General features: G+C 28.4%; 1 protein-coding gene across 2 annotated transcripts; it reads left to right on the forward strand.

Annotated features, from left to right (window-relative positions):
- The first annotated feature begins 5565 nt into the window (after positions 1–5565).
- On the forward strand, positions 5566–10087 carry LOC113560800 (transcription factor Sp4-like). 2 transcript variants are annotated; one of them, XM_026966882.1, is made up of 11 exons: positions 5566–5985; positions 7106–7378; positions 7458–7599; positions 7659–8044; positions 8117–8240; positions 8325–8422; positions 8820–8976; positions 9036–9207; positions 9291–9459; positions 9523–9642; positions 9757–10087. In XM_026966882.1, the coding sequence occupies exons 1-11, from the start codon at positions 5911–5913 to the stop codon at positions 9925–9927; spliced, it is 1887 nt and encodes a 628-aa protein (XP_026822683.1). In that variant the 5' UTR covers positions 5566–5910; the 3' UTR covers positions 9928–10087. The 2 variants fall into 2 exon arrangements, with proteins under 2 accessions (XP_026822683.1, XP_026822684.1); XM_026966883.1 differs by having other exon boundaries at positions 7109–7378; positions 9757–9927.
- The last annotated feature ends 7861 nt before the right edge of the window (positions 10088–17948 follow it).

The raw sequence follows: 17948 nt of genomic DNA on the forward strand, positions 1-17948 counted from the left end.
TTAAAATCTAAAAATGTTGAGTATACTTTTCTGAATTATGTTGAAAAACTAACAAAACAAAATAGCTAAAAAAACGGCAATACACTTCAATAATACATCATTACTAGAGTAATCGATTTGTTTTCCTTACAACTCTGTCTAAAAAATATTGCTTAAGTAGAAATGTATTAATAAAGTTAAATATTTGAATAAGAGTGTTATTTTGATTCTGAATAATGTTTAAATGTTTTATCCATTTTAATATGAAATAAAATTGTTCTTAAATAGTTAATGACTATACAGTGTACTGGCTAGTGTAGTAGTGCATCCTGCTAGAGCCAGGGGTTGAAACCTATTATAGATTAAATATTTATATGTAATTATAGTGATTACTGATTACATATAAATATATGAATATGACTGATGAATAATAATAAAATTTAGTTATTAGCACAGAATAAACGAGTTTATTAAAAATATTTATTTATTTATTTTATTATTTATTGTAGTATACGGGGCTGCCGCTTTTTAAAGTTAAAAATATGGAATACATTAGCTGACTTCAAACATAACGCAAGAATAATAAATAATATATGCAACAAAAAAAAAAAAATAATGAGACAAATTGGATGATAAATTTATATAAATTACTCGTAAATTTATGCTATCTTCAATAGACTTTTCACATAATCATTTTTTATAATTTAATATTCTTGACCTCAATCTAAAAGTATCACGAAGTGTACCAAAAAAATCTAAGGCGGTGGAGATTATATTAGCAAGTTTCAATGCTTTTTACTGAAAAGGACTCATTACCATTTTTAGACTTAAAATATGGGCTCACAAAAAGTTCGTGGTTTTGTGAATATTTTGTGGCGTTAATTGTATAGGTACATGTAATATAACTAATATAAATTTGGTAGATATGAATATCGTTAACTTCGTTTAACCAAATAATATTATGTTTATTGTTTAATCCATTAAATTACTTTTATCTATATTAAATATAAATATTAGATTATCTCTTATTTTTCATTGAATTCTATACAATTGCAGTGCAATGAGAGATACATTATATAATGCGCATACTTATTAGTAATTACTAATCACATATATATATATAAATATCAAATAAATATTGTTCGAAAATAAAAATAATTTAATTTCAATGAAAAAAGTAACACCTATTTCTAAGAAGTTGGTATACAAACCATAAATGGCGACTAATATACTGTAGTAGGCAAATGAGTGTTAGTGGTATACAATTGGGGCCCGATTACAGGTAGTCCTATGCGTCCCAAATATAATAGGATCCCGAACCCCGATTGTGTCCGATACTTCAATCACACATTGGTTCCTTAAATTAAAATAAAATGGTTTATCAAAACTAAAAATATCTACATATATGATTTAATTCTAATTTACACGTTATTATTACACAAATTCATTGCAAACACAGGGGGAGGGGTTTAAGCCACCTCCGAAGTATCAGAAACAAAATATTAAATTACCTGTCCTACAAATGAGTAGTATGATATTTATGAACATTTTTTTAAAACCCCACTCCCCGAATTTTTATGAAATTACATATATCAATGTTAGAAAAAATACGAAAAGCTATAATTATTTTTACAGTTGTTTGGTGTGTATGAAGTGTAGACATCAAAAAAAAAAAAAAAAAAAAATAGAAAAAAGAAAATTTTCAAAACAAGTAAATTTTAGCCGGTAATCGTTTTGTTACTATTCTTCACTTTTTGGCTACTGGTCGGAGATATATAGATTTGAAATTTTCGCCACCTTTTTAAGTTCAAGGCCTAGGAAATACCATCCCAAAAATATAATGGAAAACATCATATTTCACCATAACATCACCATTTCAGGTGAGTAAAAAATATTATTAAATTTTAGTGTAATTAAGTAAATTGAGAAATAAAAAAAAAATAAAAACGATAAATTTACTAGATATTATTTAATTTGTCACAGTCAACGCTGCGTGTGGGATCAGCTAATATAAATAATAATTAAATATTTTTAATCTGTAGTGTATACAGTTCTTAGTATGTCAATTAATGTTCATTAATAAAATAATATAGAGAAAACTACGTTCAGCACATTTCTCGTATAAAATACTAAACATTTCTTTGTAAATAGTACTCTTCAACTCTTTAATTTTGATTTTTCATTGGAGTAAACAATGAAAAGCGAGTAGCGATCTCAAGTATGTCTTATTTTTATTTTTATATAATTATAAAAATGTTTAGGACTCAAAGAAAATATGAGTAAGTGGACATTTCCCCCGGCTATTTTCGGCATAGTAGGATGACATTTTCCCCCCATACATTTTTTGATGCGGACATTTCCCCCCATATTTCTATTTTAATACGTATACCCATATAATTAGTATATTAATATAATAAAATATATGCAATTAATATTTTTATTTTTTCTTAGTGTGTAATATAAATTTAATTATTTACATTTTTACATTATTAATTAATTTGAAATACATAATAATAGTATAGTATTAATAATAATATAAATCAAAATAATAAAAAAAAATAAGTAGAAATTGCGACATAGATATGAAACATTTTGTAAAAACTCTTCAATATCCGATTCCTATTACCTATATATCATAATATACTAATACAGACTATATACAGTACTATAATAATTGCAATGGATTTTTACGAAATATACTTCGATTATTTTAAATACATTTTGAATATAGGTGGTAAACGTAAAATATTGTGATAATTATAATACATGTTTTAAATAGATTTTTAATATGGGGGGAAATGTCTTACTATGCAGAAAATAGGTGGTGGGAAATTGTCCGCCATTCGAAAGTATGGTATATATAGGTAAAGATATCACTATATAGTATATAGTAAATTGTGATAAAGCCGTTATTATTATCTATGTGACTCTACATACTTGGCTTTTTAGTTAATTAATGTTTATAAAATACATGATTTACCTATAACTTTGGTGATGGAAGCGTATATATAATTTACATAAAAATAACTATATTTTACGTATATACATAAAAGAGCTACTTAAAATACAATTAAGCAAAACCTTCTTATAACGGATTCGCGAGGGACAAAATGATCTTTTTGTGATAGAGAGACTAAAATACGTAAAATATACCTAAAACATATAGGGTATATACTATATAGAGTATAAAAAACTTATAATTTTTCGTTGTAAAAATATTTCCGTCTTATAAAGTATCCGTTAAAGATTATTTGTAGTGCTTAAACATGTCGAAATAAAATGACCAAATGTGCGTTGAAGCTATATTAAACTTATAATCTGTATATACCTACTAATATAGTTATATGCAAGTATTCTACATAGGACAATTTTCAAATTGTAATATTAAAATCGAAATCTTGTGGAAATGTGTTTTCACATTCATAACTTCAATTTATATAATATTACCTTTAGGTACGTGAAAAAAATGTGTGGGTCTCGTTACTACTTAAGGACAGACAAGAAACATCCACAGTCCGCACCAAAGCGACTGAGTATTTGCGATAAACGAATATTAACAAGTGGATGATATTGATGTGGTATGCCATATGCGGCTGGGGGGGTCACGTGTTTGGCGAATTTTTAAAAATTATAATGTGTTTTGGGCGATTTAGCATAATGCGTTAAGGCGAGTGATTTTAATACAATGTAATGTGTTTAGGCGATATTTTTTTTTTTAACATCCTTGAATGCTGTATTTTATTAATCCATTTTCTCTCTCATTTTTACAGACTTGGGACTTAGTGTCTTCAATTTCCTTATTTATTATCTTATTTGGTATTGCATGTAAGTTATTGTAAGTCTTCTTTGGCTTTCCTTTTGACAATAATTCTAACACACTAAATAGCTAAATTATGACCAGTTATTGGTTCGTGATCATGTATATTATCATTTGAAAAAGATTATGAATTAAGTAGAATTTACTAAAGTATTCTCAGTACATTTTTTGTCAGTACACTTAAAACGAAAAGACCCATTTTTCAACAAGGTTAGATTTATTAAAAATATAATTTACAATTGAAATGCATCGTTTATTTTGTTTTGTATTGCAAGTTATTTAATCCATACTTGACATAAACTCACAAACATAATACAAGTTCACGTTTTTAATATTGTCTCGTTCAAACACTTTATAAGAAACTCGCTCAGTTGCAGATCGCCCGCAGCTGTGTCCTTGGTGACAGGGTAGTGCGCCTGAAGGTGTTCGGTGACCGAGCGCCGGCGGACGACAAAGATAATATTAATAACGACGTCAAAACCGTGTTTTTGTCAACGTTGTTGCTCGTCCTCCTGGTCGTCGGAGACACCGTGTGTTTTTCTGGGGTCCGTATTAATATTACGTCGCGCGCGGCTAGGTTCACGGGAAACGCCTCGCGAACTATATTCCCTCCCATCACCCGCGCGGCTCAAGGGGTGATGGGTGGTCGGAGGGCTGTTGAGCACACACCCGTGGGTGTGGGTCACCCGAAGGCAGTGATGACGGTGGTGAAGGAACGGACGCGGGGTTGCGTTTAAGTCGCGTGTGTACGTACGTTGACCGCCTCTGCGCCCCCGCCCACCGAAACCAATGCCACCGACACCGTGAAAAAATGTTTTTAGAAAGGAATATTGGTGCCAGCAACACAGCGATGTCAATGGCCAGTGGTTTCCAATCACTGCGAGTTGCGAATCGTTTAAATGTTACACGCTGCCAGACATTCGACCGACATTTAAACGTTCGAGACAGATCACGGATCACGAATGTGTTTATATCATTGGTTTAAAGTCCAGCGAGGACCTATTTTTTTTTTTACGATAATTGTTGACGAATGATGATAATATACATAAACGTTATGGCAAGTTATCGCACTAAAAACGTGACTATAACGCCAGCGTAATGACGTAAATTGGATGAGACCGAACGTTTTATAATATGCGGGTGTCGCGCATTTTTATTCTACATTTCTACACCGCGATGGTGGAATTCATATACTTGTAAACTATTTTTTTCATAAATCGTATGATAAAATATAGCTCTTTATAAAAATAATAACAATCTGAGCGCTGAATTGGGAACCAATGTCTATGGGACGGCTGGGCCAGCGAGCACAGTTTTGCTAGTCGCTCGTGACTAGACGTCGTGTGCGTTTGTCGTACAGGCTTACCAACTCATTTTTCAAAATGCAGTCGTACTTATGGGACGCTCGAAATTTTTGATTTTCTCGTGTCTCGATGGTTTTATGATGTAAAATCCACTTACGCCGGTACGTTCAACATTCACGGTCGTGGCATGACAACGTATGCATAGCGAATAAAAAAATAATTTGAGAATTTTTGCGGGACATTTGGCGACTTTTTTTACACTTTGGCTTGTGCACAATAAATACCGTAACATTCTATTATCGTAGCGGCCGCCTTTTGTGTGTGCTAGTCCCGGGCGGTAGGGTAGGGCGAGCGAGGCCTACTGCCAATCGGGTACATTTGGGCTTGGTCCGTAATATCTGGCTCCGCTTTTCGACACCGCCTCATAACGTTCACGCATTATTTTCTTGTTGTTGTTGTTGTTATTAGTTTTTTTTTTTTTTTTGTTATTGCATTTAATTAGTATCGGAAATTATTTTTATATTGCGTACGCGTCTCATCGTCGCGGGTATAATATTTTGTTTACACCGTGTTCGCGTTGTACTAGTGAGTGACGACTACGACATATTTTGCATTATATTTTAAAGTGATCACCTATCGCGATGTGCTGTACACATTTTAGTCGACTCGTCGCCGCCGTTGGAAATTATTTACAGTAGGTAACGGGATATAATATATATTTTCATATTTTTCCTTCACGTTATTCGCGTTCGAGGCAAATCGAACGGTTCGCGTTAAACCAAACCAACGGCGGCGGCTTCTCTCGTCGCGATGGAGGCGGACGATCATCAGGACGACGAAATTAAAGAGTCGATGAGCGAAACCGAAGACGATAAAGACGTGAAGGTAAGCGCCTGTCGTCACATACGACTCAATGTTGACGAGAGAGGAGAAAAGTGATAGACGGTGGTTAGTAGGACGTCACGACCACCGTCGCTTTTTTTTCGAATTGACTACGAGCTTTACTGGGAAATATTTTTTTCGAGTGAAAACGCGCCAATTCCCTGGGTCATTGGTAGTCATAGCAGATCGTATTCGTTCGCGCGTGTGTGTGTGTGTGCGTGTTTATGCGTGACATTAATGGGGGGGAGGAGTCATTCTTCGACGACGCGGACGTGCCGCGGGGTCGGGAAAATGGGCGGAGGGGGCGATATTTAAGGATGTAACGAAAAGCGTTCTCAACGTCGTACACACCGCGTGCATCCCCCACCAAGAGCCAAGCGAAGTTCTATCACTCCCCATACTTATCCCGGTGGTGAACATCATGTAAAATGGGATTTTAGATCAGAATAGCTGATGGGACAAGACTGTAGGATTGAATAGCTACTCAAAAACCCAAACATAGACTAAACCATACTATCATAATATTATTTTTTGCACTTATTAACTTCAGTTTATTCTGAATATCTCATGTGATGGTCAATCATCTTCATGCCTAAATATTTTCTGAAATTTTTTAAAATCAATGCAATTTATCTTGTTTTTGTCAACATCGCTTGACAAATTGATTGTTATACATCCAAGTATTCCAAATAGACCAGTTAAATAAATTAAATAAAATGCATAGTTCAGATAGTGTATTTAATATAATTGGGATATGAATAAACAATAGCAATTAAGTATAAACAATAAACATGGCAATGTTACATTACATTGGCATGAATCTTTAGTCCACCATATACTCATAATTTAAACCATGATTTGTTGACTTCTGCATAAAAATCGTCTACCAATTAAAAAACTAGTACCTATCCATGTAATTTTAAACATATCTAAATTAGTGTGTAATAATGCATATTATATTATATACCATCATGTATATGATAGATGTCCAAGACTACTTTCTCTTCATTTTATGTATGTTGTGAAACTCTCAAGTCTTAAAGTGATACTTTATATATATATTTAAGTTCAAATTAATGTAATAATATATTATATATAAGTTAAATATATATTCATGTTATAGCAGCAGCAGCAACAGCAACAGCAGCAGCAACAACAACAACAACAACAACAACAACAACAACAACAACAAGACCAACAACCGACCATAGTACAAATGCACAATGGCCAGCCTCAAATTATTACTTTAGCCAATTTGCAGAATTTATTGCCTATGCAGCAAGTACAACAATTGACTCAGAACCAACAAAATCAAGGTATCAAAACCATAACATCAAATGGCACAACAATTCAACCAATATTTTCAGTTCAGGGATTACCTGGTCAATTTATTCAAGTAAATAGCAGTTTTAAAAATTCTATGTTGTAAGTTTTTTCTAACTTGTCTTATTATTTTTATTATTGTTTCATAACAGCAAAATAATCAAACAATAACAGTTGATGGACAAGAAGCACTGTTTATTCCTACAAATTCTAATAATGGCCAAGGGGCACCTACCATATTCACACCAACAGGACAGATAGTTCGACCATTGCAAACGATACAGCTCCAATCAGGTTTATAAAAAAATTTAATGTTTATAAATGCAACATATAATTTAAAATTAATATTATAGGGCAAAACATTTCTGTACGCCAATCTAACATGCCACAAGTAGTACAGTTGCCATCTGTTCAGCAAACTATACCTGTTCAAGTGCCTATATCGTCTAATGGCCAGACTTTATATCAAACGGTGCATCTTCCTATACAATCTTTTGCTTCATCTTTACCCAATATCATACAGGGCAATCAAGGTCAATTGATGCAAATCCCACAGTTGGCTCAAATGACTCAGTCACCTCAAATGGCACAAATAGTGAACAGTAATGGTCAGATACAGACTGTGCAATTAACATCACCAATTGGTAATGGCCAACAAATACAGTTAGTAAATACATCCAATGCAAATAATCAGTACCAAAATGCAACAACTCCAGCTACTTCACCAAGTGTCATGCATGTAAGTCAATATTACCCATCAATTAGTATTTAGCATTAAAATATTTTGTTTAACATCAAATATTTCGTTTAGACAAATTCATCTCCAAATTCATCTTCGAGTAGCAATGAAAATAGCCCACAACCACAACCTGTGACAATTCAAACCCAGTCTGGTCAAACTTTACAACTAATTCCTCAACAATTAACTCTTGGAAGTAAGGATGATAACAATTTAATTATTTAATTAAATTATTTCTCTAGTAAAATATTAATTTCTTTTTTGATTATACTTTATTTAGATAATCCTCAACAATTAACAGTAATACCAACAAACAACCTTCCTCAGTTTTTACAAAACAATAATGGCGTTACTATTAGAGGAAATAATGTTGTTCAGGTACAATTTTTAATTACTATAAAAAAAAACTATATACTATATTTCTGATGCTTAAAAAAACATTGAATCATATATGTTTTTAAATTGTTGATTTCTAAAATATTATCCAATTAAAAAGTAATAGTAACAGTAGGCATAGTCTTCTATATATTCAGTAAAAAAAAAAAAAAAAAAAATGTTGAATCCAGCTTAAAAACATATATTATATTCAAAATCTCATCAATAGTCTTATTGCTGTGTTATTTTTAATTTGTCTTTCCATGTTGCTGCTGATTACCTACTTACATAATATGCTTATTGTAAATACATTTACTGATCATATATTTTAAATTAGTGTTTTTAAAAACTTATCTATTTAAATTTAAATACAATAATATAATCTAATATATCCCAATAGTTACCAGCAACTACTCAAAACACAAATCAACCACAAACTGTGAATATACCAGGGATTGGAACTGTACAAATTATTACTTCTCTCGGAGGACAAAGCACATCTAATGCTACTCAAACCATACCACCAGGTCTACAAAATATACAAGTCATCAATGCTAGTATGATTTTCAAATATTATGAATTAAATAAATTATTTAACTGTGAATTGTTTTTATAGCATCTGGGCAACAAATAGAAAACATGGATCAAAAATGGCAAATTATTCCAATTGCTGGGACAATGTTTCAGGATGGGACTGCAGTAACAGAATATGATTCTCCAGGTGAGGAAAAGCCGCGAACAAGAAGAGTAGCTTGTACATGCCCTAATTGCTGCGATGGTGAAAAACGGTATTTAAATTATTATTATTATTTTCAAAAGAAAATATATTCCTATTCCTTAGTAGTGCTCATAATAGTTATTTTTTTTATAGTAATGGTGCTGGTAAGAGAGTACATATTTGCCATGTGCCAGGGTGTAATAAAATGTATGGAAAAACATCTCATTTACGGGCTCATCTTAGATGGCATACAGGTGAACGACCTTTTATTTGCAACTGGCAACACTGTGGTAAACGATTTACTCGATCCGACGAACTTCAGGTACAAAATTATACTTTAAATTTATAAATATTTAATTTTAATTAAAATGTTTGTATATTATAGAGACATAATAGAACGCATACAGGAGAGAAGAGGTTTCAGTGTAATGAATGCCCTAAACGATTTATGCGTAGTGACCACTTACAAAAACATGTTAGAACTCACTTGAAACAAAAAATGATGGTATGAATAATAAATAGCAATTCAATGAGAATAAGCAATATTTTGTTTTTACTAATATTGTGTATATAATACTATTATAATATTGTTAAGTAGTTAATTAATTATTTTCTACAGGAAGGTAATAGCGTTGTAGTTGGTTTAAAACAAGATTCCGAAGTAGATGATGAAATGGATAATATAGCGCCTAAACATCATAATATGAATAACATAATTTTAGAACAAGATGACGATAGTTCCTCTTCTTGTGAAAATAAAATGATTATTTTACATGATGAAAATGTATAACTTTTTTTTATATTTACATGTTACCTATGTGTAATGATTTTTTTAAACGTATTTTACTAATGTAGTTTCCATAAGTTGATTTATTATGTTCATGACTTATTATGTTAATAATTTGATATTATTGTGTACTGTTATTTTCTGGGATTGATATTATGTTATCAATCCATAGTTATTTTATTTTATATTATATTAATATTTTATTTATTCATTAATTTTTACAACTTGAATAGATTTTTCATTTTATACATGGTATAGTTTGTACATGTAGAAGATAAGCCATATACAATTATTTGTTTGATATTATATTATTGTGAAACTTGTGTGAACCCATATAATTATTGTTACCTTCCAAAATGTTTTATACATATTTTGTACATTTTACATTATAATAAAATAATGTATGAATTTACGCTAATAATGTAAAATAAATGACTTGACAAAACATTACTATTTAATTTGTTTTCTTAATCATTATACAGCACTTATTGTACTACACAAATAATATCTATGTTGTACATTGTATACTCGTAATTATAGATCAATTAAAATTGATTAATACAAATCTTTAATCTTTAAAGTAAGGCTTGGATTTTGAGGTAATATGAGAATAGCGTAAAAAAAAATGATGTGAAAAAGGGTATTTTTAAGTGAAATAATGCAATTAATAATGTATTATATCATGTTAATAAGTTAAAATAATTCATTTTAAAGTATAATAAACATAAAAATGTTGAATTCTATCAGTATAATAACTCATAAAAGCCTAATATTTGATAAATATAATTAAACTAATTAAAATATTGTCATTATTTTGAAAATAAGTTTTAAAAGTGTTGCTTTTTAATTTGGCTAAAAATTGTATTATTTGAAGATTATTAGTTACATATTTATAAATTTAACAGTGTCTTGAATATATTAGTGTTGTATTTATTATGGCTTATTTATAGTTAAAATTATGATAACAAATAAAATAATTATGTGTTTGGTTTACCTAAGGAAATACAAAAATTTGCGTTCCTAAAATAACCTACTTACAACCCTAGATATTTTTATTTTTTGATAGTTTATTCTAATATTAAATTTATCAGAAAAATAATTTTGTTTTAATAGATAGATTAGGAATAATACAACAAAAAATTATTTTAGTACTAAAATGTTATATATTAAATAAGACAAAAAAGTTGTCATTTATTCTATAGGCTAGTTTTTTGTCAATAAAAAAACATGTTAATCAATAGGTGATCTGTAAATCTGTTTGCTGTTAAGTAAATTGTAGAGACTAAACAGGATGGACCATATAAAAAATGTAGCTAGGTAATACTTGTTATCATATTAAGTATTAGAGTTTATTACTATTTAGTATTTACATTGAAAATAAAGGCTTTAAATTGTGTCATATAGTTAATTAATATGCATGGTCATTTTAAATAATATTTTATTTATATTAGATCCATTTAAAATTAAAATAAAACTTAAAAATATTTTTTAACTGTGATAAAAAAAAATTGTTTTTAAGTTATTATTCAGAAAACAATAATAGTCAATAGGTATAAGTTATAGGTCATAGACAGTCCTGTAAAGCAATTGTCTTCAACCTTTTTGGACTCATGACCTAATTTTTTAGGTCTACATTTTTCGCGACCCACGTAAGCTATGTAAATAAGCTGAAATTGCTTAATGCTTTGCAGTAGTACTAATAAAACTGAATAAATAAAAATTACATTTTAGTAGATATTTTTATTTATTAATTTTCTAAGTTTAATAATTAAAAAATTACTTTTTACCTGATATAATTTTAAAAAGAAGACTCATTGTGACCCAAAAATGAATCGTGACCCACCGGTTAAAGACCAATGTTGTAAAGAATAATTATATTTTGTAATCAAAACATCTACATATTCGAATAAACGGTTAATAAGGTTTTCAGAATAGGTACAATATTCGAATAATTTTCAAAAGATATATTTAGAATACATTTTGGAATATTTCATATTTAATATGGGTACTATTTTTAATAATTTTTATTTGCTAAAAATTTTCCCCAACTATTGATAAGTAGAATATTATGTACACTGGCAATAACAAATCACTATCAGCATTTATTGGGTTTTTCGTACTTTTACTATATTTTATGTTTGTAGTGAACACTAGCCTGGATTATAAATTATTAATAAAAATACATTTTTCCCTAATTAAGTATTTAAATATAAAATAATAATAATACTAAAAAAATATATTCATATTAGGTATTCGAATATAATTTTTTTAATTTATTTGGAATAGTATTAAAATTATAAAAAAAGTCACTTTTATTCGAATACTTTGGTATTTGGTAGTAGGTATTAACTAAATATAATATATACCTGATATAACTTATATACCTACTTTGTGTCTTTGTAACTTGTAAGTACCCAACAGTTAAGGTGTATAACTATCCATATTAATTTAAAGACTTGCCAAGAAAATATTACTGTAATTAGTAACTACTAATATAGGGATGCTAGATTTCAAAATAAAAAATACAGGACAAAAATATAAATAATTAAATTAGGGTTGGGGGGATTGAAACGTCGGCCGTTGGGTACCTACCATCCCAGTATGTTATAGCCTGATAAGTTTTATACAGTTTATTTTGTTAAAAAATGCTTTTTAAAAAACATTATTATAAAAAAATATAGGTATTTGTATAACAGACGTGTCACGTATAGTATAATATTATATTCAGTTTATAAAAAAATAGCATCAGTAAAACCAAATTTCGTTGGAATACTTGAGACAGTACAACTGTACAAGCACTAACCATCATGAACCACTAGGTTTTTTTTTTTTGTCACTACACCAGTGGCAGACTATGTCGGCGAGATATCGGAACTTAACTGGGAAAGACTAATCGCTCGAATAAATACCAAAGGGCTATTACACCGCCATGCCACCATAAAATGTTAACATTTTCGACGTTCAATGTCGATATTTTATAATCGTGAATTTGATACGCTTTTTAAACGGCGGTAGGTATATAATAATATTGGGGTTCAGTCATAATATGTCGGTAGAGTTTTCAAATATATAGTTTTAATATTATAGTTCATTGTCGCCTTTGTCGGTGTTTCAAAAAATGGACAGTTCAGTCAAAATGTTTCATTGCAGTTTTCGAATAGATAATTAAATTATGGTTCATAATAATTGTGATGGGTGTTTCCGACGTCGAATGGTGCTGAGAATGTGCAAATGTACGGATTAACATTAAACAGTCCAGTAAATATGTTTTTAGTATTTTTATTCTGTTGATTTGTTCATAGCATGTTTGTGATTAATATTTTATTATACGTGTCTAAGCGTATTTATCTATTTCATAAAGGTAGTTATACTTTATTGTTAGGTAACTTATTAAAACGGTTAGTAGGTTATTTACTTAATAACCTAATTGAAAGACACGAGACACCAGCTATTCAACTATATTTACTGACATGAAATTAGTCGAAAATTCCTGTATGCATAATAATCATATATGAATACGTAATTTTAAAACCTACAAAATGTGTAATAATTAATTGTTGATATTTTAAAATATTGTGGATTTTCGTTTATCGGTCGTAATGTCACTGATTTCTAATTTATTGTAATAAATATAGGTATAAATTTATAAATTTATAATTTTAATAGAACGTAATAATTTATTAATTCAACTATTATTTGGTTAGATATACTTGTATTTTGTGGTATATTAAAAAAAAAATAAAATACAAATACAATATGAATATTTAGTTCAATTAAACTTTAATGTATAATGAACATAAATTATTTATTTTACAATATAATAGGTTAGAAAACATTATCGACATAAATTATGTGATTAATGTAATTATATTTTAAGTAAAATATATATAGTGACAGAGTACAATGTTATATAGGTGGGTTATCGTCAGTTTATAAAAATAATTAAAAATAATAATATTAAAAAAATAGTTTAATGAGATAAATTATAATACATACAGACTGAAAAGTTAAATGCCTACCTAGTTTCAAGTGATAACTAAAAATATATCATATTTAATCCATGTTTGATGTATCTATTTATACTTTATTTGCCATAGAAAAAAACGAATCAAAACCGTATTACCTGTTGAACAACGATGAGTGCTTTAACTGCAATATTAAAGTACTTAAATAAATAATTAGAATAACGTTAATGGATCACGAATTAAGTAAATAATAAATTGTTCTTACATACTATACAACTTTACTCGTATGCGTGCGTATTCTCTGCCGGAGTGCCGTCGCTGGATGGTCTCTTCACTCAAGTCACATGCTTGTCAATTAAAATTATCTATTTTTTCGGCTTATTGAACGAATGTACAGATTGATGAATTTCTTAAATAAAAATTTAAAAAAGTTTCATATGTATATGATACGTGATAAAAATCAAAATATTTTATAAATTAAATCCAAACAAAATTTAATAACGTTTAAAATATTTTTAATTAGACAAACATAAAATCAAATAATGGATGAAAATTTGTAAATCATAATTTCAAAACCTTTTATTCTTAGACAGCTCTGTATTTATTTTAAGGACACATGGTCCTACGTTAACCTAAACAGGTCCCCAGATCGAATATAATTTATATCTTTACATTGTAATGTATTGGCACTTTATCTCAATTACCTTTTATTAGCAGGTTTAAATATTAAATGTATTAAATTATGTTATTGATATCCTTCAAAAATTTGACTCTGAAAAGACATAATCGAAGATTTTGTATTAAGAAATCTCAAAAGCAACCTTCAAAATCAATGTAAATTCAATTTAGTACGTATTCATACTTCATAGGTGGTAATCGAGGGGAAGGGCTTGAGGGGACTAACTCCCCCCCCAGAAGTTTAAAGTACAGGTCTTAGTATTATATAGGTGTAATGAGGATATATTTTTTAGCCCCCCCCTCCCAGTAATTTCACAAAATTTCCGCTTATGCATGTATTTGTACGTTGTACATATTTTTATAAATAAAATAATTTTACAATTTGATATGCGTTAATATTGTTAGAAACTTTTATTTGTAAATCAATTAATTTGTTTATTTTATTCAATAGTAAATAAAATCCTATACAAATTGTATTATTATATATACTTATCCAATTAACTATGATTTTTTTATACTGTAAATTACTAGATAAATGTACAGTTAAGACAAACATTTTTATGGAGTCATACCAAATGGTTAAAATTAAATGTTATTTTAATTTAATCAATGACCTTGTTTGTTAAAGGCTTAGTCAGCTTGTGGGATAAAATTGTTTATAGAAAGCTATTGTTGTCATTAGGCTTATGTTATAAATTTAATTACAATAACAATTATTTCACTTTTAAGCACTCACTATCACACAGAATAATTTTGTATTTAGCTCCTTATTATTTGATAATATTAATAATAAAAATAATAAGTACATTACATAATTATTATAGATAAGAATTTAGAATATATGCCTAACCTAACCTACTCTAGGCTTGTGAAAATACTTTAGTTAAGAAACAGAAATTGCTAATTCGTTTTTATATTATATCTTAATGAAATAATTAAATCTGTAATTCATGATTTTATTTGATATTAGAAAAATTAAAATCTAATAAAGCTGTTAAATTTTTTTTTAATAAAATGTCTTTATTTCAACTGATTAAATGACAAATGTTCTGAATAATTTGTTTCCTGATATCTTATCTAAGTGAGATACAACTTAAGTCTATAATTCTTACTTATTACCCATAAGCATAATTACAATAATAAACAATGTGGTGTGCTGTTTAGTATCGTCTTATCATTGGAGGATTAGTTGACACTTCAGTTTTTAGCCCATATATTTTTACCAACGTCTTTAATAAATTTATTTTGTTTATCATTTTTCAATGTAAAAAACTAAAAAGAATTTGCTAAAATAGTCTGTTTTAAATTGCATCTTTGGCAGTCTTTGAATTTATATAACTGTGGCTCTCCTATTTTTGATACATAATTAAAACAATATACATAAAGTAGGTTTTAAATATTAGAAAACACTATAGTCAGAAATTATGAAAACTATTTCTGCTAATACAAGTCATTATAAAAACACAACCTTGATTATATATTTAAAATATAAATGTCTATTATATGTATTTAAGATTCTTACTAGAACGATGGATGAATTGTTTTTAAATATTTTTTATATCGTTCAACACAAATTACAGCAGACAATTTGCTTCTAACATAAACTTTAACTGTGGCTTATGGTAGGAAATTTGATCTATAAGTTTGATCTGTATTCTGTAGTTGATATTTTAGGAGGTAAAAATGAAGGTGATTCTTAGTATTTTTTTTAATAACTATGAAAAATTAATAAAGCGTTAAAACGCGATGCTAAAACATTTAAAAAAAAAAAATCGATTTTGTTTTTATTCAAAACGTAATAAATGTAGACATTAGACATTTAATGTTTTCATAAAATAATTACATAAATATTCTCTTTGTATGGTATAATTTTAAAATATTTTTATACTTTTTTATAGAAATTTTACTTAAGCCTCTTGTAGAAGTGATTAAATTTCTAATTATAAAGTATATTCAATATACAAAGCTATTCTAAAAACTTAAGAGCCATAAAATTAATCAGTCAAACCACCATATTTCGAAAAAAACACACGTTGTTGTCCATTCTTAACTCTCCGGCTGATAAAATAAAATCATCTTATTCTTTTATTACTCCTGACTTCAATAATAATATCATATTACTTAATAGTACATAACCAACTAAATTTCTTTAAGAGGGCGTCACACCCGCTTGTGTTGTTTCTGTCTTACAAGTGTGCAACATAGCAAATTTACGCTCAGCAGATCATGTTTAGCTCTGTAGCTCCGTTAGTTTAAAAATTAGAGTGAATCGACCTATTATACAACTTGATGGTAAGAAAATTATCTGTGTTTGTATGTTTGTTTTTACAATAATTTAATTTTTTAGCAAGTTATGCGTATATAACATAGCGTAAATTAAAAATGCTCATAACTCACTTAAAAGCTGAAGAATCGTAAAATAACCGTATTAAACCAACACAGATAATGTTCGTACTATCAAATTTCAATAATTTTATATTAGGCCAATTAACTCTAATTTTTAAAGTTTAAACTAACGTAGCTAAACGTGACATGCTGAGCGTAAATTTACAATGTTACGCACTTGTGAGATGGAGACAATACATGCGAGTGTTGTGTCCTCTTAAAATCTTACTGTTAATGAGTCCCTTCATTTCCCTCCTTACTGCAGTACTACACAAACAATAATAAATATGTTCCATACGACCATATAGTTTATTATTATTTCTTTATCATTATTATTAACATAACGTTAATACTCATTAGAATGTAATTTAATAATGCATAAACATATTATTATGATTTGCATACAGTAAACACAATGAATTTTAAAAATGTTTATACTAATTTTTATTTATGTATACTACGAACCTATTCAAACAATTTTACGATAGGTTACGTTGATATCGAATAAGTATTATATTCGGTGCAAAGATTAATTCAATCATTTCAATCTATTGAATATTAAAAAGTCTTAAGTTAAGGTTCTTAACTATATAACATAAATTATCATTGGAAATAAATGTTGATATGACAGTCCTTTGATCACAATAATTTTTTCGAATATCATTAAATTAAAGATCATTACATATATTACTCATTCTACTGTAGCCATATAGCTGTATAATTTTGTGGATTCTGTAAACTTACTGATCTTATTATGATATAAACATTTGTAAAATTTATCAAAATCACAAACATATATATATTTTTTTTTATTGACATCTTAGGTCAAATTTGTACGAAATTATATAATTAGATAAAGATAATAAAGATCTTAGCTATGTTATAGTAATTCATAAATATTAAGAAGACTTGAAATATCTAGTTGAAATGTTTACGTATGTTATAGTATTTTATTACACTAATGATATTTTCTAATTATTGAGATTAATTTTAAGC

The sequence above is a fragment of the Rhopalosiphum maidis genome, chromosome 1 (genome assembly GCF_003676215.2).
Source record: "Rhopalosiphum maidis isolate BTI-1 chromosome 1, ASM367621v3, whole genome shotgun sequence".
Taxonomy (NCBI): Eukaryota; Metazoa; Arthropoda; class Insecta; order Hemiptera; family Aphididae; genus Rhopalosiphum; species Rhopalosiphum maidis.